Below are 27,370 nucleotides of genomic sequence, written 5' to 3'. Positions count from 1 at the left end.
GTCAAGATGTATGTTAAAAAAATATGTGCAGGGTTTAGTGAGAAACATGAATGTATTCTGAAAGTGTTCTCCTCTGCACCTGATTTATATAAGCATAGAGCTCTTCTAAACTAAGAACATAAAAAGGTATGCTATATTGTTGACTACAGAATACTGCAAAGTTTTATTGCCATTTAAACAAAGAAGCCATAACAGTTAAATGAGCTCAGGCAATAGGTTTCAGCATCAAAAGGTGCCAGCTGTAAAGAGTTATGGCTAATTGAATATGGAACTCCTGCTTAATCAGATAACTGCTCTGCTATTTCCAAATGAAATGCCATTTCCATACTGTCTGAAAATGGCCTATTTTATCGGTAACCAGAGAAAACAATATAAACTGTAAATAACATTAAGTGCTCTGTTTACCCATTCCAGGCACTGAAGTAGCAGGGGATCCAGGGCGTCTTGGTAAAACATTTGATTGCAAGGATGGCACAACAGTTCTTTCTGGGAGTCCGCTCAGACCTGATGAGTCTCTCTGCAGATTAGGAGATGCTGGAACAGGTGACTTGGGAGAACCTTGTTTAGGAGTCACAGGTGGGGTTGTAGAAGCATTTCTTTGAGCTGCAGTCCTCTGACGAATTTCTGACAAGAAATATGCGTACTGAATTTAACATCTAGCATTCCAAGCAAGATATTAGAAGTAGTAAATTAATAGTTTTATTCCAATCAGCAAATTACAGAGTCAAACAAAACCAGGAAGGTCTGAAACTAAAGATCACCAGCTACCTGGCTGAGCATGCCATAGAAGTAAATACCACACAGAATACTGAATTTTAATAGCAATAATCATTAACTGTTACATACTTTGGGTAAAATTCTGCTAGAAGGAAATTAGCAGACACCTTATGATTCTGTTCTCTAAGGCAGAACTTTAGAGAGATGAACAGCTAGACTCAAACCACAGTGTACACAACTGACTACTTTTTACTCCATGGTTTAAACATGCTTCCAAATACTGAGCTTTCCATGGGACCAAAACTATTCAGTCAGAATCTAAAATGCCCAGGCTAAGTGCCTGAAGTTATTTTAAAAAAACTAATTGGATAAATAAAACAATTCTAAAACCAAAAGATCATAGTTTCAGTCACTTGTTTCAGCAACCATACCATGAAACCACATGCTTGAATTGTCACAGAGCAAGAACAGGCTCTGCTGGAACATGTCTTTACTTTTACCTCTTCTCACATCACTATCAGAGTTACTATTAAATCATTATCATGAAAAACTTACTAGGTTTCCTCAGTTGTTCTTACCTGAAGCCAGAATTCTCATTAAGTCCAATGGGAATATCACCACAGTAATATATTATGGTTTGAATATTATAATAATCATGCAAACCTGAAGTTCATACACTACTGCAACAAATCAAATTGAAATGAAACTGTCACTTTAGGTCTGCAGACATTAACATGGTTAACAAGTAGCAGCTTAGTCTCTAAAAGGAACAGCCTAAGAATGCCCACAACTAAGACTACAGTACCCTACAGAGTAGGCATATAGCATCCACATCACTTTGAACAACCTTGCTTGTCTTCCTTCACAACAAATGGAACTTCACATTACATTTGGACTTTAAAATCATCCACATCATCCACACGCATTTCAAGATTAGAGAGATTTTTTATCTGCTCACTTTGTGTCAAGCTGGAAGAGTTTAAATGCTTAGCAGGCAGTTTACAGGTCCACTGGCAACCAGCCACTGGAAAATGGGTGTGCTGAGTCTGAAGGAATGATCCCTGTCCCTAAAAGTACAACACTACCAGGCTAAGCTTCTGCTTCACACGGAGAAGGGGGAGGGAGTGTGTGACATCAGCTTACACTAGCTAAGAAAGAGTTGCTATCACTGAAATACTAGGTCAAACATAAAAAGTTCTGTTGGTAAACCACCAACATCTAGTGCCATGAAAATTGCAACATACATATGTTATGGTCTTGCCTACTTATCTGTATGTATAAATAACATTTAATATACAACAGAAGAAAGAATTAAAAATTCTTTGGTAACACCAATAAAAAAAACTATAAGTGTTCAAACTCTTATTAAAAATCCACCTAGTTCAGTTTCCTACAAAGCAGAAAAAATTACTAGTTTTCCCCTGCCACCCTTCACATCCATGACCACATCACTTCACACAACTTCATCATCCAAGTTAGATCACCCGATGAGTATGACGATTCTGTATTTTAACTTGATTTTAGAAAGTAAAGTTTGTCCCTTCACTATTTAAGCTATTCAGAATCTGGAAACCAGGATAAATTGGTAGCTGCAGAAATTCCATTAAGGTTTCCTTGGTGACTTGTTTCTATTTTGAAAACTGCTCCTGTGTTGAGAGTTTTATCTTAATTAAGTATTCATTTATGACGAACCTCACCATTAAAATGTCTTCAAGAGCTTTTCGTGAGAGACAGTAGTAGTAACCTTTCAAGTTTTACTACACTAGAATAACTGCATCATCCTCTCCATGGCATCTAACAGGCATGACTCATATTCAAACAATATATTGATTATGACCCATGATCTATTATCCATTATACACAAGTTTGTCTTATAGTTTCCAGTCATGTACTAGCTCCAAAATTTAAGCTAAAGGTATGCAATTTCTCGATTCTTCTCAGCTCCACATATGTTTAAAAAATTAGTGATAAATATAAAGCCTAATTCCACTTGTTCCAAGATCATTTTAAATATCTATAAAAAGACATATTAATCCATTCTCTTTTCATTACAAAGCCTTTTTTATACTGATTTTTATATAAAAACGTCAAAGATCATGACTCTAATTTCTACATATGGATGTAATTTTTACATTGTGAAGGCTGTCTTTCTAGATCATGTGGTTCAAGCATGTTAATTTTGATTGCTTAACAGCTCTGAGTCTGTTTCAATAGGTCATGGCTATATTCATATTTATTCTGAGCCCATAGTACATTATTCCTAAGCGATTTCCATGCTGCCTGCAAGAGCTTTGCCCCTTTTGCCTGTTCTTTCTAAAGGGTCATTCCTGGCAAGTCTTCTTTAAATGACTTTCAATTAAGAAAAGTTACTGCTACTTTAATAACTCTTCCCCCATATTTCCTGCAAAGATGTTGAACTCAAGTACTACGGTCAGTATTAGAGAGATGTGCTTCAGTAGTTTTAGTCTCATTACAGAGTTAAGAATGCAAGACTCATTGCTAGTTTCCACAAAATTATATTGGGTTATTCACAATGCCTTTTTCTTTTTCCTCCACTTAGAAGTTCATTTGGCTCTCACTCTATTTTATGATTCATACTTAAGACAACTTACCAACACACTGCTGCTCCCCAAGTAAGAGAAGTTACCAGAACCTGCATTATGAGAATATCAAAAATGCTCTCCTTGGCAAGACCTACAGCCCATCCATCCCAGTACTTCATTTCCTAGAGTGGCTGTAAATGTTATTTAGTGACAACACACTAACCTAAATTTCTGTTGCCTACATCTCTGATACCATCCCCAGAATCCATAAACACATTGTCAGGGATGTTAGAGAGCACAGCCCTGTCTAATCCATATCCATCACGTATGCATGCTGTTACCAATGAACTCCTCTAATTCCTTTTAAACCTGCTGTCCACTTTCATAGTAACAGCCCTAATACTTTTTTGCAGTAACTGAATATGATCTATATAGTTCTCAAATTGCCTTATTTTGAGATGCAATGTGTTAAAAATCACCTCTTGCAAAGTTCCAGATTTCCATACTTCCAAGTTCCACAACTTAGCTGAGTAACATGTCCATTGACCTCAACCCTGACACAACATACAGTTTTGCAATTTTCCAAGGATTTTCTTCATTAATGATTTTTGTGTATCCAAAAGCCAACTGCATGAAGACACTTAAATAACTTAAAAATAGAACTTTTATCCTTAAAGCACACTACAGTTCAAATTCTGCAGTTACCAGCACCAAACAAGACAGATGCGTAAGCAGACACATTACTTAGCAGGTATGCTACTCAACTGATGATTCAGTATGATCTCTTAAAGAATATTAAGATATTGCAGTGGTGAGGCAGCTGCATCTTTCATGTTTACAAGCAAAACTATTTTATTTTTCCCTCACTTCAAAACTCCTTGGTTTTTGTAGAGAAGAATACATCATTTTTAAAGAGCTACAGTACAATGCAGTTCAATATATAGTTTACATAACTTGTTGGCTTTAGTGCCAAAGACCAACCAAGCATTTTCTTTCTTCCTCCTCATGCCTATACCCATCCCAGCCTACAACCATCTGTTATTGCACTACTTTTAATTCAAGTCATGGAGTGAATTAATTTAAAATACAGCCCTGATAACAGTCATATTAGCACAATGAAAAGAGCAGGTATCAACAACAGGATATGGCTGATAAATATTTATTTCACTGCAAATATATAGTTACCCTATTTTTCTCTATGGTCAAAGTACTGAATAAGTATATGCTCATTAAGTCCACCCCTCAAAATATTTCTGAATGGATAAAGTTGCACTTAAATTTTCACATTCCTCTCCCTCTAGATTTCCTGGTGCTTTCTTATGCCAAACTCAAGATTGATATGAATCATCTGTTAAAGCCACCATTATCTATTTAAGAAGCACATGTCAAAATCACAAAAATTGCAAAAAGAGCTAAATACATTGAAAAATTGGGGCACTACCAGCTGTTTTTCTGAGAACCAACTATTATGCAACACTAGTAAAATCTTTGTACCAATTAGTTTGATGTGCAAGCTTCCATTTCAACCATTAAGTCAAAAACCTACAAACTAACTAACCTTTCATCAGTTGTCTCATACACAACATTGTCCAATCTGATTACACATTGCTCATTATTTACCCTGTTTTCAAAAAGACTCAATTATAGAGCTCAAAATAATGAGTTCTGCTACTTGGCTAGCTTGTGTGCAACGTGAGTAAAGGAAAGATCAAGGAAGCTTTAATGTTAATGTGTTAACACACATTTTATTATTCCAAATCACTTTAATTCTACCACATACTGCATGCACCAAATTATACCATAACCACAGAAAGGTGTCATCTAGTTACACTAAGTTATATACTGCACAGAACAGACGTTACTACTCATTTTAGGCAGATATTTAGTGTGATCAGCAATAAGCTTGTAGGTTTTTTGATAGTTAAAAATTGAAATTATTACTGCATATACCAAGAACAAGATATTCGGAAAATAAGTATCCACAATTTCACAAGCTAAAGCCAAATGGGGTGTCCCTCCTGAATTATAATGCATCTCCAAAATACAAGTCTGAATACCCACTTTTGCAGGGACAAAAAGCAGTACCAATTCCAAATTTAATGTCTTAGAGAATAGGTTGGAAAAAAGACAATAAAGGAAGTTGTGCTGTATATGAACAAAATTATATTGAATCATACAATTATTTAGCCTGGAAAAGGTCCTTAAGACTATTAAATCCAACCATAAGCCATGACAACTTACAAAATTTATTTTCCAAAATCTTTTGCAAGGCTAAACTGCACTTCTATTCAGGATAAAGCAAGTTGCTTACTTTAAGGTGAATGTTACATTTTCTCAGTTGTATCCCCACTTAAAGGTCTCTGGTTCACACCATGACACAGCCAGAGAGCAGCATTTATATTCTTTGCAAATGAAAGATCCCTTCCACCAAGCCCATGAGACCAGTTTACAGTTAACCCTAAATAATAAGTTCTAAGCATAGTTAGTGTGGGCAAACTCCTCAGCAACAACTGTTTCACAAATCTACTCATATCATACCACACTTATTAATGCCGACCACAGTCTGTAGTGATTGGCTCTCAGAAATAATTCTAACTCTCTCAGAACCTCTCCCTCACAGCCCTTCTATTAACATTCAAATCAATCAACACAACACAGCATATGCTGGATCCAACTAACCTGTTTTTGACTGACTCAGAACCCAGGATCAAAAGTACAGGCACTGTGCTTTGAAAACCCAAACATACACAAGACTGGTTATTTAATAGGGACTGAGCAACTTACTTGTCACCACTGCTACTTACACAGCCTGGGTAGAGGGGAAGAGAACAATCATATAACTCCTAAGGAGTTTCAAAACTGCTGCTGCTATCTCTTAACAAAGCCAGGGTGACTAAAGACTTAAGTGTCTTATTTATAGACAGCTATCTCTATCTCTACAAGAAACACACATTTCCAGGCCGTTTCCTACCCTGGTCAGTGTTACTTGCATTCTACAAACAGACCTGTCACACTACTACTGGACTACTGTAGTGGTTTCTAACATATCTCAAGGAGAAGGATGAATTTAATAAAGAGTTTAAAAAATGCCAACCATAGGCTACCTAAACATTACAGTTATGACAGAAAATTCTTGGCAACCACCCATGAGCTATATTAAAACAGAGAACAGAACAGGATGTCAGAATGGCCCTTCAGACTGAACAAAACTATGAACACTGCAGAAATGGAATGATGGGAGAGACAGGTAAGGGGCAAACTTGAGAAAAAGCTGTTGAGCCTAAGACACCAGAAGAGATTGAAGCTTTACTGCTAAGGTACTGGACTGCAACTATTCTCTGTCAATGTCAACAAGTAAGGATGGTTTTAAAATGACAATTTGAAGCTAAGCAAGAAGAACAAAACAGTGGATTTGATGATGCACCTTATAAACTCCTTTGTTAGTAAATCCAGGTGCTCTGCACCTAAGAAAACCAGTACTCCAAGAGTGAAAAAAGAAAAAATGTGTTTGGTTACCCACAAAAATTAGACACATAGTTGAAAATTCTAATACAGTCTCTAAAGCAATCTGTTTATTTTATGGAAAATTATTAAATGCACATCAGATTCTGAAGTTTATTTTTAGCACCAGCCCTTACAGGTTATAACATAGCAAGTTAGCTACGAAAGTCTCTCTTAAAGTGTGAGTACCATCTTCAGTATTAAAATGTTTCTTTTATATTGTCTTCATACTAGCATTTTCAGTCTAATTACAGCATATTATACTCAACCTCAACAAAAACATAACAGTACTTTTTGCATAAACATTTGCATAAATTTCACATTTTTAATGCAAGCATTCTACTGTGAGTGTAGACGAGAGATCTTTGCAGTCTTGAAACCTGTGTGTGCAATCTAGAAACAAGGCTTCCTTGAAATACATGCAAGGTCTTTTCTATTTTATTATTTTATTCAATAGCACCTTTAAATGGAACATCATAAACCAGTAAAGAACTACCCAGTCTTTTCAACTAGAAAATCCCTGATTTCTGCACCAGCTTTTCTCTTCCCTCTCTGTGCACCAAATAGAAGTAGTTTAAACACTGTATTAGGAAAGATCTAACTAGCCAGAAATAGAAACAGAATTGAAAAGCTAAGTGAATGAACATTACATAAGATTTGAAAACACCTTAATATTCTAGAAAAATTGCAAGTATGCCACAAGAAGTTAATTTTCTCTCTGCTTTAACATCAAGCAGCATTAAATATCCTACTGCCTAGAACATCAGCCTTTAGCAATAGAACCTTTGTCTGAAAATACAGAGCAGTAATGGCCAGTCTAATGAACAGTCTATTAACCCTAAATAAAGGTCAACTGATTTACAAATTTTATCATAGAGAGACTTCTAGAGTGGAAATCGCTGTGGAAGATGAATATCTATGCTAAAGAGCAGCCGTTTTACAGGGTTATTACCTTGTCCAGGTCTTGGGGTTGCAGATGTTCCAGCAGATGGTAGTTCAGCCTCCTGCCAATTAATTATAAATAACATTATCTGAATGTTCAGCTCCATAGTACTGTCCATATTACATCAATAACAAGACTCTTACCTTTGCACTTGATTCTGGATCAAACCTTTCAAGGATTAATTTAGCAGTCTTGTATGTTTCCTTCTCCATTACTTCCTCTAGCTGGAAACAAAAGGTTCCACATATAAATACAGAATTCTTCAAAGTACTTCCCCCCATCACAGCCTCCCACTTACAAGCAACTTATCAATGTTACCAAAAGGTGAAGCTCAGTCCAATGAACCAGTAGCATGTCCAGATACCTGCAGGTTTGCTGTATTCAATGGAAATTAAATTTTGCTTTCAAAAATAGTTTCTAAATTCTAATGGACTACTCAACAGCTTTATTGCAAGGAAACACCAAATATTGCTAATTGTTTACATATAATGAGGAGAATAATTACAAGCACCAACTTCAATAATGGAATGTGCAAAAATCTATCAGCCATCATTATTGGAAGTTATTAGACATGACAAGCAAATGACAGGCAATTCCTTAGATTTATTTCCTCATAGCACTTAATGCTATTAATTTAAGGAAGGTCATTAGCCAAGTGCTTTACAGAATAAAGTCCCTGCGCCAATTAACTGCTGTCAGCATTGATTTTAGATTATTTATTAGCAGAAGCAATTAGCTTGCTGCAAATGCTGTGAAAACTCACTAACTAGAGAACAGCCGCGGAATTCGCTCAAATGACTTTAAAGGCTGGATCTCCATCTTTACAGCAATTCAAACTGCTTTTCAGAAAAAAGGGAACATGTTAAGAATTTAAATAAAAAAATTTACTGAGAACTATGCATACTTTAGGGAGTGTAATTAAAGCACTTCATTATTACAGCGTTTTATTTACAATGCACTCAAGTGGCTTTATAGCTAATACATGGGCTTAATTAAAAAAGTAATCACTAGTAAAGTATCATTTTAGTGGTTAACAGCCAACATTAGAAAAAGCTTAACTTCAAAACTGAGATAGTTGAAGTTATGACAAATACCTAATATGTATAGAAATCATAATGTGTTTTACAGTATCTTAAGCAGACCTTTTCTCCTAGATATGCTGACTAATGGCCACGTTCAGCTAAAAGTGGGGAGTTCGTTTGTTCTAAAGTTTGCTGTTGGCATGAACTGCAAAACTGAAAAGGTCAGTGGTCAAAAAATTAAATTCTCTCAAACTCATTTATCACTGCTAAAATAACAAATGGTGCAGGTTAACATGACTTTTATGCCATTATTTAGCTAGTGAGAAACTAAAGTTTCAGCCAATCTGCATTTACAGACTGTGCAGGGGTTTTACATTTAGACAGACCTCAGAAGCTAAATAATTTAATGGATACTGTGTATCCATCTAACACTCACTCCATCTAACACTTCTTGAAGTTTAAGGCAAGGAATACAGGCTGTTAATTAAGGACTGTTGAAACAAAAAGGGAGTGAAAAAGGAAGTAAAAATCAATTTCCTAAACTCGTATTTCAGCAGGACTTTGGAGTTAACCCACTAACTTTGTAAAACAAATGCCACACAGCATAATAAGATCAGAATTAATGGTCTAATAGGAAAAATAAAGTATTTATTGCTTATAAAAGTAAAAACCATAAGGCAGACTTTTATATAAAGGGGTAAGGTTAGTGAGGCGAAGCTGCAAAGCAGGGAACTGTTAACAGTCAGTGTCAATAGCTGGCCCCCAAAATCAAAATTTAAAATAAACAAGTTCACTTTACATCAATGAACACAAAATGCACACAAAGGAAAATGATAAATAATGTTCTGCAGGGCAAAGCAACCTTTAGGAAGAGAAAAACCAGAATGCTCCACCATCACTTGACATTTTCCTTATCTAAGGCACTTCTTGCTATAGCAGTACTAGATAGTATGGTAGCTATTTGTGGATATTTAAGTTTCGCAAAAACAGTGCCATTACTTTGAAACAGAAAAATTCGACTCTCAAGATTCAGATGTCAAAGTTATTCTTCACGTTATATAGTTATTGGATAATTCAACAAGTTAGTCTTCATATTTTGAAATCCATATACAGTTTTATAATTCTAGTAAAGCTGAATCTGAACAAGAATTCAGTATCACGACTGACTCTTTAGAAATTTTTTGAAAATGTTTAGAAATTGTCAGGATTTCCATAAGTACTTTCACAATTCTCATGCTTTCACTTCTAGGATAGCCTTCTCTAGAGTAAATTGAAATTTGGCTGACACTACCAAATTAAGAATCAAAAAGGTCGAAGTTTACTCACTGTGAGCAAATTAGTGTAATTACTAGAAGGAAATGAGTGCCTATGTAAAATTTAAATACTAGTTCTATGTTTGCATAGAGAAGAAACTGGTTCGTGCTCTGCCACAGCAAGGTCATTTATGAATGCAAATCTACATATTGACTTCTGGAGCACCCACCATCCTGAAGCATAATCCTGGAAAGGTTAACCTAGTGCTGAGCACTGGCTTACTAACACAAACTGCTCAACACCTCTTACTCTTTTTCCATAATACACTCTTCTCTGGGATCCAAACCTTTTCCCACAAAAACATTTTCTATTTTCTGCCAAGGGCTAATTCATATTCTATCATTATTAAGCATAAATGCTGAGCAACTAGAATCACAAGTGAAGTCTCTATGAAAGTTAATACCAGTCTAAGCATGTATTTTTCATGGAATTAACTTATTTCATGGAATTAACCAAATTTTAATAAAGAAGCATGGTCATGTACCACATTCTCTCCTATGAATAATTGCAAGGATCGCCTCCTTTTCAACTGGTAACCAAATAAAAATTCTGGTGGGAACGACATCAGTTGCCTATATTGAAAAGCAATATGAGTATTGTATTTTAAGCTTCTTGTAAAAGCAATTTAGCAACTGAAGTCTTAAGTACTGGCACAATGCAAACTACTTATTTGCCATACTACTATGTGAGTTCATAAATTGAATTACTTGCTATGTCGAACCCAACTATGAAGAGGTATTTCTTTATGTTTGCACAAAGCCACGAGACTCATTTGAGTCTACCATGTAAGATACACCAGTACACATAGCAAAAGTTTCCTTAAAATAGGAAATAAATCATTTAAGTCACATTTAATCAAGTATACTCTGAACAGATCCATACAAACAGTAAAACCACAAAAGTAACTGCTTTGAGTGAACACTGCATAAAAGAACTCACTCATTTGATCCTTCATCAGTAAATACGATTTTTAACTGTTATTTTGAGCTTCCAACTGCATGCTTGCAGTATTCTAACACATACTGGTAACATGTTCTTGACAAAACTGGACTTGTATACAATAACCAACTCCTAGTAAAGTTTTTGTCACATACTAAAGGTCATCAAAATATTAATGGTTTTCTCTGCCTGGAAGGCTGAAGGCATAAAGTAAATTAAACAGTAATTATTTTAAGTAACAGAATTCATATGCTGCTGGGTTTTTTTCCATTACTAACATAACTCCAAGACAGCATTGAACTCTAACTAGTTTGTTGGTTTTTTTGTGTGGTTTTTTTTTCTTAGAAGATTAACAGATGCAACTTTCTAAACTCTTATATGGAATGTCTAAGTCTGTCAAAGTCTAATATTATACTCAGACTACTATTCAGAGTAGCTGAGCAAATTTCAGCAAGGTTTAATTCTAAAATTAGCAAGGTAATTACTACACTATCTTCACAGCTCTGTCCTCAGGCTAAGAATTATCCCATCTTTAAGACTGCTGTTCCAGGTAAACTCTCCATTAATTCCCAGTTGTATCAGCTTAATACATGTCCTGTACCCTTGTTTTAATATGCTTAACCCTCTGAACTTGCTCATCTATACATGTTCAGGCTTAAGGGCTGACATCCTCATTAAGTGAGAACTGTAAGGCCAAAATTACAGCTAAACAGTCACGAACACAACCACAGTATCCCCTATGATCAAGGAGGGGAAAAAAAAGTTGTATCTTGTAGTAGTGCATTAAGTACAGCTAATCAATTTAATCCCTACCCCCAGTTCATAATTCAAGATGCTTTAAAGTATTCACTAGGGAAAAAAGCAGCATAGAGAGTCAGTTCTGTGAGAAATAAGTATTACACAAACTTTGAGTGGAAGTACAGGATAGACAATACTAATGGTCATTTCCAGATGAAGTATTTGTGTTTGTCAAGTATTTTACCCACACAAGTATCCATATGACTATATCCCCAAAGACAGAATAGCAACTGAACAGAAATCAATTTGTATTGAGCAGTCACTGCACAGCCACCAGGACATCACATCTAGCAGATGAGGAGCTTACACCATTTACAGGTAAGCCCTATAACAGGCTTATGACCCTTCAGCCTACAAGTAATGTCTGTAGGGAAAATACAAACCACATGAATAAACAGGAAATACATAAATTACTTATCCTAGATACTTTGAGGATCACAATGTAAATATCTGAGTAACTAAATCTACCCTGCAGCAAATCAGAATTGAACAGGGGAAAAAAAATCCTCTCCCTCCCCATTATTTTACTTGAAGATTTTTGTTTTCTTTTACTAAAAAGTAGGTGTGGTTACAGTTATTCATAGTCAAAGACAGCCATAAGGAAATCAATCCAAAAGAAAACCAAGACTAAATCTGAGTATTATCAAAAATTTTACAGAATGCAATTTTATGAGTGTTTTCATCTAAAACACAAATTATATTGTCTCATTACTTGCATCCCCTTCTTGCTCATCTCAACATGTTCCATTTCATGTATAGTTATAAAATTTTAATGCTCAACTGAATGTCTTAAGTTATGATGAAACTCCTAAGTCTCCTAAGTTCTGAGTAAAAAATACCAACATCACCCTGATTCAAGAGGTTAAATAAGTTCTCTGTTTCTGGCTCCTTGCTAGGAACCAGGCACACACAAGATCAAGAGACAGTCATCAATTTTTTAGTGCTCTCAGATTGAAAAAATAGCTGAGTTACATGTTATTGAACTTCCCAGAATTCTGTTTTACTAATCCTATTTAGAAGTTTATCTTTAATGATAAAAGCTTGAGTTGCATACATACTAATGACAATTCATATTTTCAGGTTTAAATTCTCCATAGTTACACTATAATTTCATTATTATTCATTAAGTACTTGTGCAGTTTTTTAATTTTTAACTACTGCCTAGTCTTCTACATTATGTTATCTTGACTTCTTGCATATGCAAAATACATATTTACATCCTGTTTCAACAGTATCAATTCTCAAAGTAAAAAATTCTCCCTTTTCTAAACCAGGGTTTTCCTGACTAATCTTTTATTCAATGCCTTTACTCTGAAGTGCTTCTCACACACAAAAATTCAGCATCACTAGTTCTTCTACAATAAATATGAAGATTTTTATGATTACAGAAAACCAAACTTAAACTGAAATGAAGACTTTACATTTAAGATTCCAAAAACTCTTTGCTCTCCACTGTGCTCTTCCTGTTCCAAGAACTTTCCCTTCAAACCTACCAAATGGCTATGTTAATTGCAAACATTAACTGATTTCAGTTAAGCAGTTTTTCATAAAATAAAATTAACAACATAGTTGTCATGCTCATTTATTTCTTTCTCAAAAATGTAAGCCTGTCCAACCTCTTTTTATCACCACTCCAAACAAAGGACACATCCATTTAAATATTAGCAAACCCTCTTTAACAAAAGACAATGACAATTAGGTTACAGGTTATCTTTTTTACATCTACATTTTAAAAGTGACAAAAAACAGAGCAGAAGATTGTGACATAATAAACTCCCTTTTGGTATCTTTGTTGTGGGTTTCCTATTAATTTAGCTACCATGGCAAAATCCAGAAGGTATAAGGTAAACACTCTGGGCAACTAATTAACAGTTAACCTTCATAATACAACTTTTGGCAGTTTTGGAGGGAGGAGGGGCTGTTTTGGTGGTGGCAGAGGGGGGAGGGAGGGAAGGGGCAGGGGGAAGTGTTTGGGTTTTGGTTGTTTGGGAAGGGGAGCTGTGTTTTGGTGGTTGTCATTTTTAAGTTTTGCCTTACAAGGCAGGAGATGAAGCCAACAACGTAAGTAAACAACAAACTTCCTTATGGAATGATTAAGCAGAGAGGAAACAGCTTTGCAATATTACAAACATTGCAAAGTGGGAAAGTTATCCAAGACCTGGAACCTTTTCCATCCTAAATTTGTCTTACTGAGATTAACTGTTGGTTGAGTGGATGCAAATACCTGGAGAACACCAGTTTTAGTGGACCATAACAATCCAGCTTTTAAGTTTTACTTACTATTTTTTTCTTTTGAGATTTTAAATCTTCCAGTGCATCATCTAAAAGAAGAACAACATACATTAGTTTTCAAATATAAATAAAAGATTTCAGCACACTCTAAACACTGACTTTGCCCTGTAAGACCGCGAAAAATTACGCACTGACCACTACCAATCCTAAACACCAGTAAACTTTGTATAAAATAACTATTTTATGTGAAAATAAATCACTTAAAATGCTGAAACTGCTTATAAATTATAGCCCACCGTTATTACTTTAGAGTTATAACTATTAAAAAATTTTATGTACCATTTCCTCATTAAGCAAACCAATTCTACCCAGTGCCCTGCTCTGACCTACATTAAAACTGGTACAACAATGGACCAAATACACTTAATCTCATGAGTCAAACTACAGAAAAAAGCTTGAGGTCTAAGCATTAATATATCTGAGTATCAGATTTACTGGCTTCAGTATGTCACATAAGCCTCTTAATACATACTAGTTTCAAATGCCAGGTCAACTCTGAGCTTTAGAACTCCATGTATTTCATCCTTTCTATACTTTCAGACTACAGCAAACTCCCCAGTTTTCTAAGAACAGCTACTAGAAGGTCATTTTACTACTAAATGCTAAGAGACTGTTACAACTAGTAGGCACAGCACACAACCTAAGAGGAAGGGAAAGAAGAAAAGTCAAATGCACATGGGATTTTCTTGTAAGTTAATGTTTGCAGCTTGACAGTCATGGAAACCTCACTGTAATAAACCACCACCTAATGCAGAAGATGCTCTCTCAATAAAGTAGCTTTCTACTACATCCTTCACAGCAAGAAGAGTTTAACAATAAACTTTACAACTTCCCTCCCCTTCTCAGCTTTACTGAACACTAGCAACTTAATTCCTGTAAAAATATAGCTATTTTTACTCATTTTTTCAGATTTCAAAGAAAGAAAAAGCTTCACAAAACTCCAAGACACAAAACTAAACCCCACCAAACTAAAAATAATTTTTTTTGCATCTTTCTTTATATATAAGTATGTCATACCACTCAAAGTCACTTCAGGAACACCATTACTTGAAAGTAAGGGAACAATTACTTGAGCTTTCCAGAATGTAGAAACTCATTTTGATAGAATAAACCTCTTTATTAAATGTGAAAAATACTAAAACTGGGCATGCACATATTTCAAAGTTTATGCAATAAAAGGGGAATTACAACAACCTGTATTAGTTAAGATACATAGGACATGGAACAAGACCATATTTAGTACTGGGGTGGACCACAGAAGATGGGCAATTCCAGGAAGTGTGCATCTTCAAATTAGTAAGGTACCTTCCTTCATCAAATTTTACATTTATATTAGAACAGTCTCTCATGTAGCCCCACACAGACTAAGAGCTTGACATGTGGTACCATGCAGCCAAGCAAGCAGCAGATACGGCCAATCGTCAACCGCTACTTAAGAAACTGAAACCACTTTTAGTACCGAAGTGCCTCAAACATCTTCAGGTGTGGCTCTCCACAAAGCTATGCAACCAGCTTCAAGTGTGGGTGTTTGTTTCTGATCACTCTACTTCCTGTATTCAACAAGAACCTCGTGGAACACCTGCCCCTTCAAATGTGGCCAAATGGCAATTACTGCAAAGTACTCTCAAGAAACCAATATATTTCATCTTAATTAAACCCAAAGAATAAAAGAAATTCATATTAGAGAAGTTAATACCTGCAATACACCTCATTTATTTTCCCCACACTTTGGGACAGATCAGCCTAAATCTCCCTTAACAGTTGTTTTCCTGACCTGTCTTAAAAACTGAAATTCCATAATCTCTCTACATCACCTTTCCTAGAGCCTAGCTACGAATTTTCCTCATTCAGAACATGGTTCCTAAATCTGATGTATGCTGCTTATCCAGCACAGAGCTTTACAGTATTAAATAACCATCTCCAGTGACTCAATGTGTTATATTAACTCATCCCAGAATAAAAGGTTAGCTTTGAGCCACTTAGTTGCCAATTTGCTCTCTCAGCTACACCTTCTCCCACTGTACTACTGTTAACTCTTGTACCATACATTTCATTTTTCTTTTTCAAATACAAAACTTTTATCTTTGAGGTAAAACACTTCATTTTTATCCAATCTCTGGAAACATACAGATATAATAATCCCTTTAGGCATGTTCTGTCATCTACTAAAAAGCCTTATACACAGGTTCAACAAAAGCACCAGACTTGCTTGTATGTTCAAAACAGCAGTAAAGACATTTAAGCAAACGAGAAAAATATACATATCTTTTTTCTAATTCAGTCATGAAATGCAAATATATATTCACCTTAGAAATGAATCACACAGCACCACAGAATAGATGGACAATTTTATTTCTACATAAAAAGGTATGTTCGGTGCTTGCATATCAAAACACAAACATTAAGTTTAAGAAAATTCCAAAAGTGATGTTTAACTCGTAAGCTGTCACAAATTAAATACATCATGCTGTTCTGCAAGTCATAAAACACAGTGCAACACTGAGGTTTTCCTGTATTATTGCTCACATCACCATGAGATATTGTTACAGGGTGGACTGCTTTCAAGGAAAGTCTCAAATGAATTCTAACTACTGCAGACAAGTGCCACAGATGTTGTTTTTAAATAGCATGTAGATTTATTCTAATGCAAAATTTAACAACTTTTTATATATATTTGAACACCTGCATTACTTTTTGGTTTTGTTACATGACTTCCAATTTTCCTTAGCTCTAAAAAAAAGCAGAAACACACCCGCTTATACCTTTCCCACTCAGAAAAAAAAGCATGCTTTGGAGAACTTGTGAGAGAAAAACTATCTTGAAAAATAAATTAAAACATCTCCTATAAATCTCTTCTCTTACACATAACAGATTAAGACTGCTGGATACTTGCAGATGTAAGTATCAAGGGAACTACTACTATTGTTTATATTTCCTTTCCCCTCGCTCCCACTTTTACACTGTCTTTTATTCCATTACACTTTGACACGTGCAAAGACGGGAGAAAGTTACCACAATTTTATAAGTGAAGTGAAAAATCAAGCAGTTTCCTTCCTGTTCTTTCATGAACCATGTGGTAGAAACAAGTTCAGTTAACAGTACCCATTTCAGTACCAACCTTTGTCTTCCTGGAAGCCAAATGATCAAAACCATTAGCAAGCATCATTCTTATCTAGCTCCATGTTCTTAAAAAAAAAAAAAATACTTACTATTCCTTTCTGTCCGTTTGGAAAAGAAGAAAATGAGCAGTGTTCTTATAAACCAGATTCTTTAAAACAGAAAGAATTACATTAATTAAAATAAATTACAGTAAGTATTACTGAAGTCATTTAGCAAACAGAACACTTATCAGATGAGATTTTATTCTGCAAATACGAAGAACAGAAATCTTCAAACAATATTTATATAAAAAACTAAAAATTAAATTAGCATCTTGTCAAGACATCAACATTGCTCTAAATAAAATGCTCTTTTCCATTAAAATTTAACCAAGTATTACTAAAGGTAGAAATACTAAGGCAGCAGTTGCAAGTAACATCATCACTTATTAAAATGTTCAGCTGAAAATTACACAGTCATCACTTCTTATTTGATAGATTTATTATTCATGTTATCCAGAAAACCAAGCTTATAAGCTAAGGCCCAAAATTACTACCTGGGAGATCTGCAGGAAGAATTCAATACCAATGAAAACCATGAGATACAGCTATTGTACAAATACCCTCCAAGCAGAGTTAACTGACCTGAGTCCTGGTGATTTTACAGAGCTCTGAATCCACTCAGTTTCTGTAGGGTTTCAGCTGAGTTAGCTCAAACAACAGAGTAGTTTATCTCAAGATAAAGTCAAACTGGTCTATGACCATGTTATAGAGGTCTCTCTGCAATCATCATGACTTCATCTGCTTTAAAGCTTAGAATTGCTTATAGTTAGGTTGACACTTTTCCTGGTAAGTTATTCAGCCTAAGCCAAGTAGCAAACCTCATACTTCAAAACCCTCCACATCCAAAACCCTCCTAATGTCAAGCATTAAATAACAGAGCCTGAATTAGCAACGTTCTGTTTAAGAAAAAAAAAATCTTTTGCATTTATATAATGGTTCCCCAGTTCAAAATGCCTTCAAGTACTAACACAACCTGAGTTAGGCATGTTAGACGAGGCAACTGGAATGTGAGAGTAACCTATCCAATGTAAGAGAAACAGAGAAAGAAGTTTAACTATTCCAGGTTCAAAGATATGCTATAGTAACTACTCTGAGAATACAGATAGGTTTGTCTGCTTGCATATTGCAAAATGTGTCTTCATAAAGTATCAGAAGAAATAAATGTTTACAGGGCTTGAATTGCCTTAAATACCATGTTATATAAGAAAAAAGCGTTATTTCTTTTTTAATGTATGTTAAAGAGTCTTCTACCAAAAGCTGTATTGTAAGTTAATAGATATGGCAGGACTTCATGAAATAAAAAAACATTTCCTCTTTAAGAACTTTGAGGTGAAAGTTTAATAGCAGACCATTTCAGACAAATTTTACAAAATAAAACCATATTTCTCTGAAAATCAGAATACGCAAGATTAAACAATTCAAATAAAAATCAGTTCAAGAAGAGCATCCTTCTAACATGCTAACATATTTATATTTCTTCACCTTTTCAGATATTTCAACATACATTTAAAATTAACCAAGTTATATTCCTAAAACTTAACTTCCTCTACCAGCATCAGGAACTTGCTGAGACCCTGAGGGACTGACCTAAGGCAGAAATAAGTTGGTGACTGACTGCAAGCTGGAAAAGGCAGACATATTCCAGTTTGATTAGGGCTGAAAAATCTCTAGAGCTATTACTGGGTGGCACCAGGCATTCAGCATGGAGTCACCTCTTGACCGAGCACAAAGACAAGCTGGCAGCTGCTTGCCATTCATATCTGCCAAAAAAAGCTGAAGGGGAATAGCTTAAGAAAAAAAAAAATCTGATAAACAGTTGTAAGTCATAGAGAACAACAGTCTAATTCTAAATGTTAGTAAGCCAATATCCAAGTTGGAATTTTACAGAGAGTCATACCGAAAAAAAGCAGAATTGGAAGACAAACTAGACAATAAAAATCCAATGTGAAAATTCACACCACAGCACTAGAAGTCATCTCACCTTCAATAACAAAAGTTTTCATTTCTACACTAATCCTAACACATCTATGTGAAAGAGGGCTGGTAATACTTTCTCTTCTACAAGCTTTTCCTATTAGCATGAGCAAGCCTCGCACACCCACAACAAAGACTTTGGAATGCTTGTCCTTAAGAACAAAATCAATTCATGTTACTGCCAAAGATTAATTTGAGCTCTAATTTCTATATTAATCCTTTCCAGTCAAGACACTGCTGCCAATGTATCTTCTCCACAGGATTCCACAACAGCATATTAGTACATTATGCATAACACCATATGACATACAAAAAGCATCTTTAAGTTGGGTTTTTTTTCTACGTTATGCTAACCCACACTAATCAAACTTGCAAAGCCTTAAATACTTAAATTTTACTTTGCCTTTAAAGATAAAGTTAGGGCACTGACAAGTCATGTTTTCATATAAAGACACTGTACAAATATGGACAGTATTTATAACATTCATTTCAGCAAATTAGTAAATGCACTGTGCTCCCCGATGGTAAAAAAGATGCTCAGTAGGCTGCTTTCCCCTCCTTGATCTGAGGGAAGGGGAGGCAGCAAAGCAGCTGTTTGGTGGGAGCCCATTTTGTTAGTTTGGAAAAGTAGCTTTCTTAGAAAACAAAAGCCACTCATCAGGATGAACAGCTAATCAGCTCAGCGGAACAAAAATGTTAACAATACTTTCTCCTGTTCACATCCACTGAAGTCTGGATATTTCATTATTGAAGTAAATAGTCAATGATTTTCCAGAAAAACAACATATTATATAAAACTAGTTTTCAACATACTTAGGTTGATGACCTTTCAAGTCAATTCTGTGTTAACACATTTACTTTAATAGGTAACAATAAGTTTCTCCATTCGTTCTTGTATTTTCCCCTGTTTTATATGCTACATTTTATCTATAGGTGACATACCTTAGGTTACTTTCATATAGAGATGTTACTTTCCAACTAGTAGTAAAAAAAACCCCCAAGATAATGCTCTTCTGCTTATACTACATTACCTAGCAGCTGCTCAGATATAGGTCTCTCTCTAGCCCTAGCATAATTTTGATAGGCCAAGTAACTTTAGATCCTATCATCTTTTGATGATAAGACTTAGTTCCAGACCCATGAGAGACATTCTCCACAAAGAAAGTGTCTGCCTAACTATTTGGATTTATTTTAGAAGAAAAAATTCAGCAAGTTATGATATCTCAAGGATTGTCAAAGCAAACCCAACCCCCTGCTGAGATGTATTTTCCATCTCCTTTTATCAAACAGACAGCAGTTAGAAAATAAAAAAAGGCATATTTACTTACATGAATGGAAATGCAAAAAATGGAAGTGTCATTGCCAACCTTGCTGTCCATTCGTCAGGAAGACACCACAAATATACAATTAAGCAAGTAACAAGGTAAAGGAGTGAGGAGTAGAGAAGCAGCCCTCCAACCCATAGTTTCTGTAGCCTCTGATTTTTTTCTCTGAATTCTTCTAACGTCTGTATTTCCTGTAAATAAACAGGGTTCAACCTTATTAGTGAAATTAGTAGGTGGTTTTACTAGCTGCCTTTAGATGTTTGCTAAAATCAGCCCTATCAATCTGATACTTGATTAGAATAAAGTCAAGCAGCTTTTTGATAAATGACAATATTTGCCCAAAGATAACTTCCATAGCATAAATACACCACGCTATTAAGATTATGATATGGGCTACCTGCACTGTATTAGCAATTGGAAAGAAATGTTACAAATCAGCACTTTTTCACAATTGTAACGTATTAGTATATCTGGGTGGGACAAGTGAAAAATGCTAATACCTTATGAATGGCAATCTTTACAATGACATAAATCAATGCCAACCATACTCTGCATCTTAAAATTTTCATCAGGTACCTGTGGAATTTTAAATGCCTCTAATGCTTTACTACTAACATGGGAAATTGCTGAAACATCTCCATTATTTCATGTGTTTTCCTCTCAGTACTTTCCTCACATTAAGAGTGAAATCCTGAACATCTGTATGATGCTTCTGGCATATTAATAAGTGAGTGAGCAACGCTCTGCTGTGTTAACCATTTTGACTGTATTTCAAGTGACAACAGGAGTACTCACATTTTCATCATAAGGAAAACAAAAAATATCAGCAGCATACTTCAAAACAGTTAATTTCCCCATAGAGTACAGACATCTGTCACAAATGCTGGCAAAAAATCACAATTGATTACTGAACCATCTATTCAGTTATTCTGCCCCTAACCTTACTTACTTCTATCACAGTTACAACTTCTACACATAAAACCATACATTGAAGCTTTTCTAATCAACCTGATGAACAGAACTTAGTATTAGTGACATTTTCCATGACATGGGACTTTAACCACTAGTGATAAATAATTGTGTAATCAAGGCAGCTTCACATTCATTCCTATTTCAAGCTCTCTAAATAAATAGTTGAACTGTAGTTTCTCACTATGTATTATACAGTATGGGTATTTTTTAAATGACTAATAGTAGGGGGGAAAAGGTAGCAATTCCTCTGAAACTCAGAATCCCTAGTACTGGAATAATTACCAAAATAATTTAAAATTTCATTACAGTGTTTTGCTTAATGTGAAAGAAATACATGGCCAGCAAAAGGGATGCATATTTCTTAAAAAAAAAAAAATCAAACAAAACACCAAAAAGCAAACACATACCTTATCTATTTTTTCTAATACTTCTACAGTGGATGGCTTTGCCTGCTTACAAGAGAAAGAACAAAGATATTAATCTCACTTTTAAAAAAAGTCAGATTTTTAAGGATTACTGTACATTAACAGTTTCCTAACAAAAAGACATTCATAATAGATTAATAAATTATCTGTTTTACATAAAGGTCAGAAGTTTTCCTACTTTAATAGTGACAAATAGAAAGGATTATAATCAATCACTATTTTAGAGTTGGTATTACTCTTAACTGAAGGTTCCTCTCCTACATCACAAAGGATGAAAACCTGTAATGCACATACACCAATAATGAATGTGTGGGTGGGAAGCAAAACAAGAACAGAATTGATGAGTGGAGGAAATAGGCAAAGCAAAGAGAATATATAAAGGAAGCCCTAACCTGAGTACTTCAGCTTTTTATTACTCTTCACTCTACACAAAGACACATGGTCTAAATAAATCATAAGCAACTGCAAATAAATGTTATCTCCAGTAAAATCCCCTTAAGAGCAACTTGAAATCCACCTTCTAGGAATCTTTCCTAATTCCTGAAAACTACCAAGCCATAATCTTTCCCCACCCTTCACACCACAAATTCAAAAACCACGGCCCACACCGCATCACCATGAAAATGAGTTTCCCTTACACAAAACTGATATTTCACCTAAACTTTCATCTTTAAAGTAGTTTTGTATGGGAAGCTCAAAAGTCAATTGCTAATAAGCAAAGGCAAACCTAGACTCAAATAAATCACACCTGCCAGGAGAGTAGTCAAAAATCTCACGCCTCTTCTTCCTCATAAACTCAGTACACCCCTCAATAACATACAAGTCAACAAAAGCAGATAGGAAGACAGACTTGTACAGGTGTAAGTAGCTACCAAAATATGTGTTAAAATAGATAGAATGATTTTCTGCATGTATCTCATGAGCCACCAATCTTTCAAGTCACAGATGCTGCATTATCTATCCCACTGAAGGACCACAAAATTATTCAGACTTACAGAAAGAGTTAAAACTGAATTTTTATAAGTTAACCAAGTCAGTGCCAGACTGATACAGCAAAGGAAATAAAAGACAACAACACAGTTTCACAGTTTAGTGATTTGGAGAGAATACTTCTGGACGTGGGATGTCTCACTACTGGATTTTTAAATGACAGTCACAGGAAAAGTTTAGCACTAACAGTCAAGCAATAGGCATTAAGAAACATGCCCTAGGTACTCCCATCTTCTAGACTAAAGAAGATTATCCTGTTACACGATTTTACTTACCCTCCATCTTGAAATCAATCCACCCATCTTCAATTGTGGACAAATGTTGGCAGAGCTATCAATCTTCTATGAGAATTCACAGCTAGAAATAAAGTATTAAGCACTTAGGAGCAATCTAATAGCATATTGAAGATTCACAAATTCATTTCAACATCTAAAGAAATCAAAATATTGCATAAAGCCATTTTCTAGTTATCTACCTATGTGTTATTTTTACATCCAGCTTTTTGTTTCAGAGGCCATCTTGTAAGCCAGTTGATCAGCCCTGATGAGGCCAAACTTATTTTTACTTTGGAAATACTTAATCAGGTTGGAGTCCTCAAAAACAGAGACACAAAATTACTGCTAAAAGAGCCATCAAAACCCTCCAGCAGAACAACAATTTTAAAAACTTACTATTGAGTAGGATTATTTAAGAAATTGATTTCCAGTTATTTCCTCTGCTGCCCATAAGCATAACTCAGTGTTCCTTTTCAGCTGTCAGTCCAGGCATCCAGCAATAATATCCTACTGTTTGTGAGAAAATTTATCAAATAAATCTACTTCCTTTTTACACCATCATCAAAAAGAATGTACTGGACAGCACTATTGTTGTTCTTTGGTATGATCTGTTTTAAGTTCAAATAATCAGGTTCAAAGAGATTTCACTTGCTAAATGAAAGCAGTACATTGGCAAGTCTTCCCTGTACACAACCCACAGTGCATTATCAGCACACCAAATGACTCTGACAGTTCCAAAGGTGCAAAAGTAGCTCACCTCACCCTACACAAACCTGGAACCCTTGAACAACACTAATTCAATGACCTAGGTCTAAGTTCCTGAAACAAAAGTGTAGCAACTTTCTACCAGAAGGTAGTTGGAATCAACTGACTTTGAACCTCAGTGTAGCAGAATTTCTTTCTGCTCATCTAATTTACAAGTTTTTTACCTAGTGAATGAAAAAGTAACCAGTTCCTAACAACGCCAACAGTAAACTGGGGGTTCACCAACCGAAGTTCAAACCTTTTTCATTCTGGAATGAAACAGTAAGACTTATTGAAACAAAGCACTGATCTAGCTGGGCACACATATATGTGATTATTATCTTGTTTATTAAGTTACCTTCAGCAAAAAATCCAAATTTGTTTTCAAATTGTCTAAGGCTGTTAGAACAAATTAATATAGACCACTCACTAGCAGGAACACTACTCTAGTATGGTAACCTCCTCATCTTTTAAGAAAGTCAAGGTTTCAGAATCCAGAACTAGAGGCCCTGTGATTTCAGAAACCAATCCTTAAAAATAAGGAAATCCGTATTTGAAGTGCTGCCAAAAGGAAACTATAACAGATGGGCAAATTAGCTCTGCTGCTGCCGAATTACCAGCACAAAGAGGTGAGCTACACAAAAAGCACTATTACCCCTTGGGCTCTTGAGCAAATTCTCAAAATAATCACTACTACAGCAACTCACCTCAGTAAAACAGCAAGTTGGGGTTTTTTCAAACACACAATCTAACACAGACAATGTTACACAGTTGCCCCTTTGCAGATACAAGTGAGCTTTTTCACGATGGTATTGCAGTGGATGTGAGCAGACACTTTCTTCCCAAGTATTTCTACAGAGACAGATAGCTTTCCTATTGTTTTGTAATAAAAACACAGCCAATCAAGGAGTCTGTAAAACTAGCACAAGGCTCCCAAATCTAGTTTGCTTCCCTAGCATTGCCACTACTGTTAGGAGCAATGGTAGCTCTCAGTCATGGACATAAGTGACAGAGGTGCTCATGCAGTCTTTGTGTGTGCCACTTTCCTTCAAGCCATAGTTTGAGAACATCTGCGGTAGAAGTGTTAGAGGATCTTCTGAGCACAGGTTATCCCTGAGATATTGGTCACACCAACTTTTATCAATAACACATTCACAATGCTATTTCTACACAAATGTTTTTAAAATAGCTGGGAAATAGGTGGAAGAGAAACAGGTCTGACAACTGTCACTGTACATATGATTTTACGAGAATTATGATGATGACAGGCTTTATATGCGCTGCTCTGCAAGTCAGTAATACTCCCAAAACCCTTCCCCAAAGAGGTATTAAGGGATTAGGGCCACGAGATGCACATCCACAGTTCGGTCACTGAATCCTTCATTCGGAGATACAGAATTTTTTACGATTTCTATGCAGTGCCTCAGATGTTTTCCTTTCTTTCCTCTTTTTTTTGACACGACAACACAAGCTGTCTTCAACGGCTTCAAACTCTCCTCCTTCTTCCTCATCTACCACTCCACATACCTATCCCTCACATAGTAACCATTCATGGCAAGAGTTCTCCTTCCACAAGTTGCTTGCTTCCCATGATCTAACCAACAAATAATTACACAGCACTTTTCCCACTCTGAAGACTACACTTCTTTAGCACTGAGTTGTGTATTCCACTCACTAAGCACTACTGCAATTGGACTTACTTCCACAAACATTATCACTGATTTAATACACAAGTAAAATAGCTGCAATATTTCCTAATCCGGGGCTTAAAACAAACAATAAAATTGTTAAAAAACACTTAATATAGAAGCTTAAGAAAACACTCCTACCAATTTTATTACCTGACTCTCTCAAAAAAAAAAATTATTTATTGATAGGAGCTCCTCTACTCCCAAAACATGTAAGTTATTAAAAAGCAAAAGTGCCAGACTAAGAGTACCACAGCAGGAAAAAACATTTCTCTTTGAAACAGGGATGAATCATGTTTGATTACGGAAGTCATCCACCAACCCATCCACCAAGAGGGAGAAAATAGTTTGATGAGCTCATTTCACTTTTATCCAATCAGTCTCAAATTTCTTCAAGCTTATTGATAATGTTTTAAGATTAAAAGCTCTCAAAAAAAATCAGTCTCCCAAGTAAATTTTAATAACTGACAGGCTGAAATTCAAGACTCAATAACGTCAAGATAAGACATATTAAAAGAAAAAAAAGGAAGTTAGAAACTTGTCATCAAGGCCTTGCATACAGACATACGGACCTTTCCCCTGAAGGAATGGGCAATGCTTTTTAAATGAGGGGTTTTGTAAGCTTAGTGACTTCATTTTATGTAAATATTTTTAGATATTTATCATTACAAAGAACACAAGTTCTACCGTTCAAATTGAATCTCCAGTTCTCCCACAATTTACTGACCTCAGAAACCTCCAGTGGGACCATAAAGTTTCTCCAGCTACGAGTGCCGAGGGCAAGGAAACAGGCAAAAGAAAAGCAAAAGCATCACCCAGCACGTACTGCTGGCCTGTTCTAGGTCCTCCCAGTTAAAACACGACACTGAACTTTTTTCTCATTTAAACTAGGCTTTCAGCAGTTCCTGTTCGGAAGCAGTCTACAGAGGTCTTACGCTTTGTAGAGCCTTAATTAAAAAGGCAAATTAGTTCCCATATGGGCTGCACAGCGGTGGAGCGAGGAGTGGCTGGGTCAGGCGCTGTTCCTGAAGCCCAGCCCTGGTGCGAAGCCTGCGGCCGCCGGGGCCGGGGGACCGAGCGAGCCCCAGGCACGGCGGGCGGGCGGAGCTCGGGGGCGGCCCCGGCCGGTCCCTGGGACAGCGCACGGCGCCGCCGCACCGCGCGCCCGGGCGGGCCCAGCAGGGCCCCACCGCCCCTCCCCGCGGCCGGCGGCTCCCTCCCCGAGGCGCACCCCGGCCGCCGCCCGGCTGCCCATGCCGGAGGAGGGTGAGAGCACCGGCCGCCCTGCTGCGCTTCGAGCCCCGGCTCCGGTCACAGGGAGCGCGGCGCCCTTCTCCCACCGCCTCGCGGGCCGGGCCGGGCATCCCCGCAGCACGTACCTGCCGCGGGCCGGGCCGCGCATCTCGCCGCCGCCGCCGCCGCAGGAGGGGCCCGCCGCCCGCGCGGTGTTCCCATCAGGCCCCGCGCGGCCCCGGCAGCCAATCAGCGCCGCGCTGCCGCGGGGTGCGCAGGGGCGGGGCGGCGGCCGGGCGCGCCTGCGGGCGGGGCAATGGCGGGAGCGCCGGAGAGGGTTGGGCGGTTGTGCCGTGCGGGACCGGACCGTGCCGTGCCCGAGCGGCCGCTCCCGCCGCGCCTCGAGGCCCGGCCGGGGCGGTGTCACGGTGCCTCGGGTGGCTGTGCCCAGGAGAGTCGAAGCGGAGGCGGGCAACGTCAACGTCCTCCTGCGGCTCGAAGCGGAGGCGGTCAA

At 36.7% G+C, this 27,370-nt stretch overlaps 1 protein-coding gene across 5 annotated transcripts in view; it reads right to left on the bottom strand.

The window, feature by feature from the left end:
- Positions 1-27,046, bottom strand: part of LNPK (lunapark, ER junction formation factor) — a 51,865-nt gene extending 24,819 nt beyond the window's left edge. For 2 of the 5 annotated variants that reach the window (XR_001920568.2, XM_018071857.2), the window contains exons 1-9: positions 27,003-27,046; positions 23,192-23,273; positions 21,909-21,953; positions 20,533-20,720; positions 17,279-17,337; positions 14,058-14,098; positions 7,848-7,928; positions 7,714-7,765; positions 406-624 (exon numbers count right to left, since the gene is read on the bottom strand). Coding sequence is in view for 4 of the 5 variants with exons in the window: in XM_018071857.2 (XP_017927346.1) it covers positions 406-624; positions 7,714-7,765; positions 7,848-7,928; positions 14,058-14,098; positions 17,279-17,337; positions 20,533-20,720; positions 21,909-21,953; positions 23,192-23,218 (712 nt within the window). In the remaining variant the exon portion in view is untranslated. Of the gene's footprint in view, positions 1-405; positions 625-7,713; positions 7,766-7,847; positions 7,929-14,057; positions 14,099-17,278; positions 17,338-20,532; positions 20,721-21,908; positions 21,954-23,191; positions 23,274-26,350; positions 26,581-27,002 lie in introns of those variants that run through there. The other 3 variants (XM_008931048.3, XM_018071860.2, XM_018071858.2) reach the window with 3 other exon arrangements.
- Between the last annotated feature and the right edge of the window lie 324 nt (positions 27,047-27,370).

Source organism: Manacus vitellinus, unplaced genomic scaffold (assembly GCF_001715985.3).
Source record: "Manacus vitellinus isolate BGI_N305 unplaced genomic scaffold, ASM171598v3 scaffold_20_pilon, whole genome shotgun sequence".
Lineage (NCBI taxonomy): Eukaryota > Metazoa > Chordata > Aves > Passeriformes > Pipridae > Manacus > Manacus vitellinus.
This window is presented reverse-complemented; position numbering and strand designations above follow the sequence as displayed.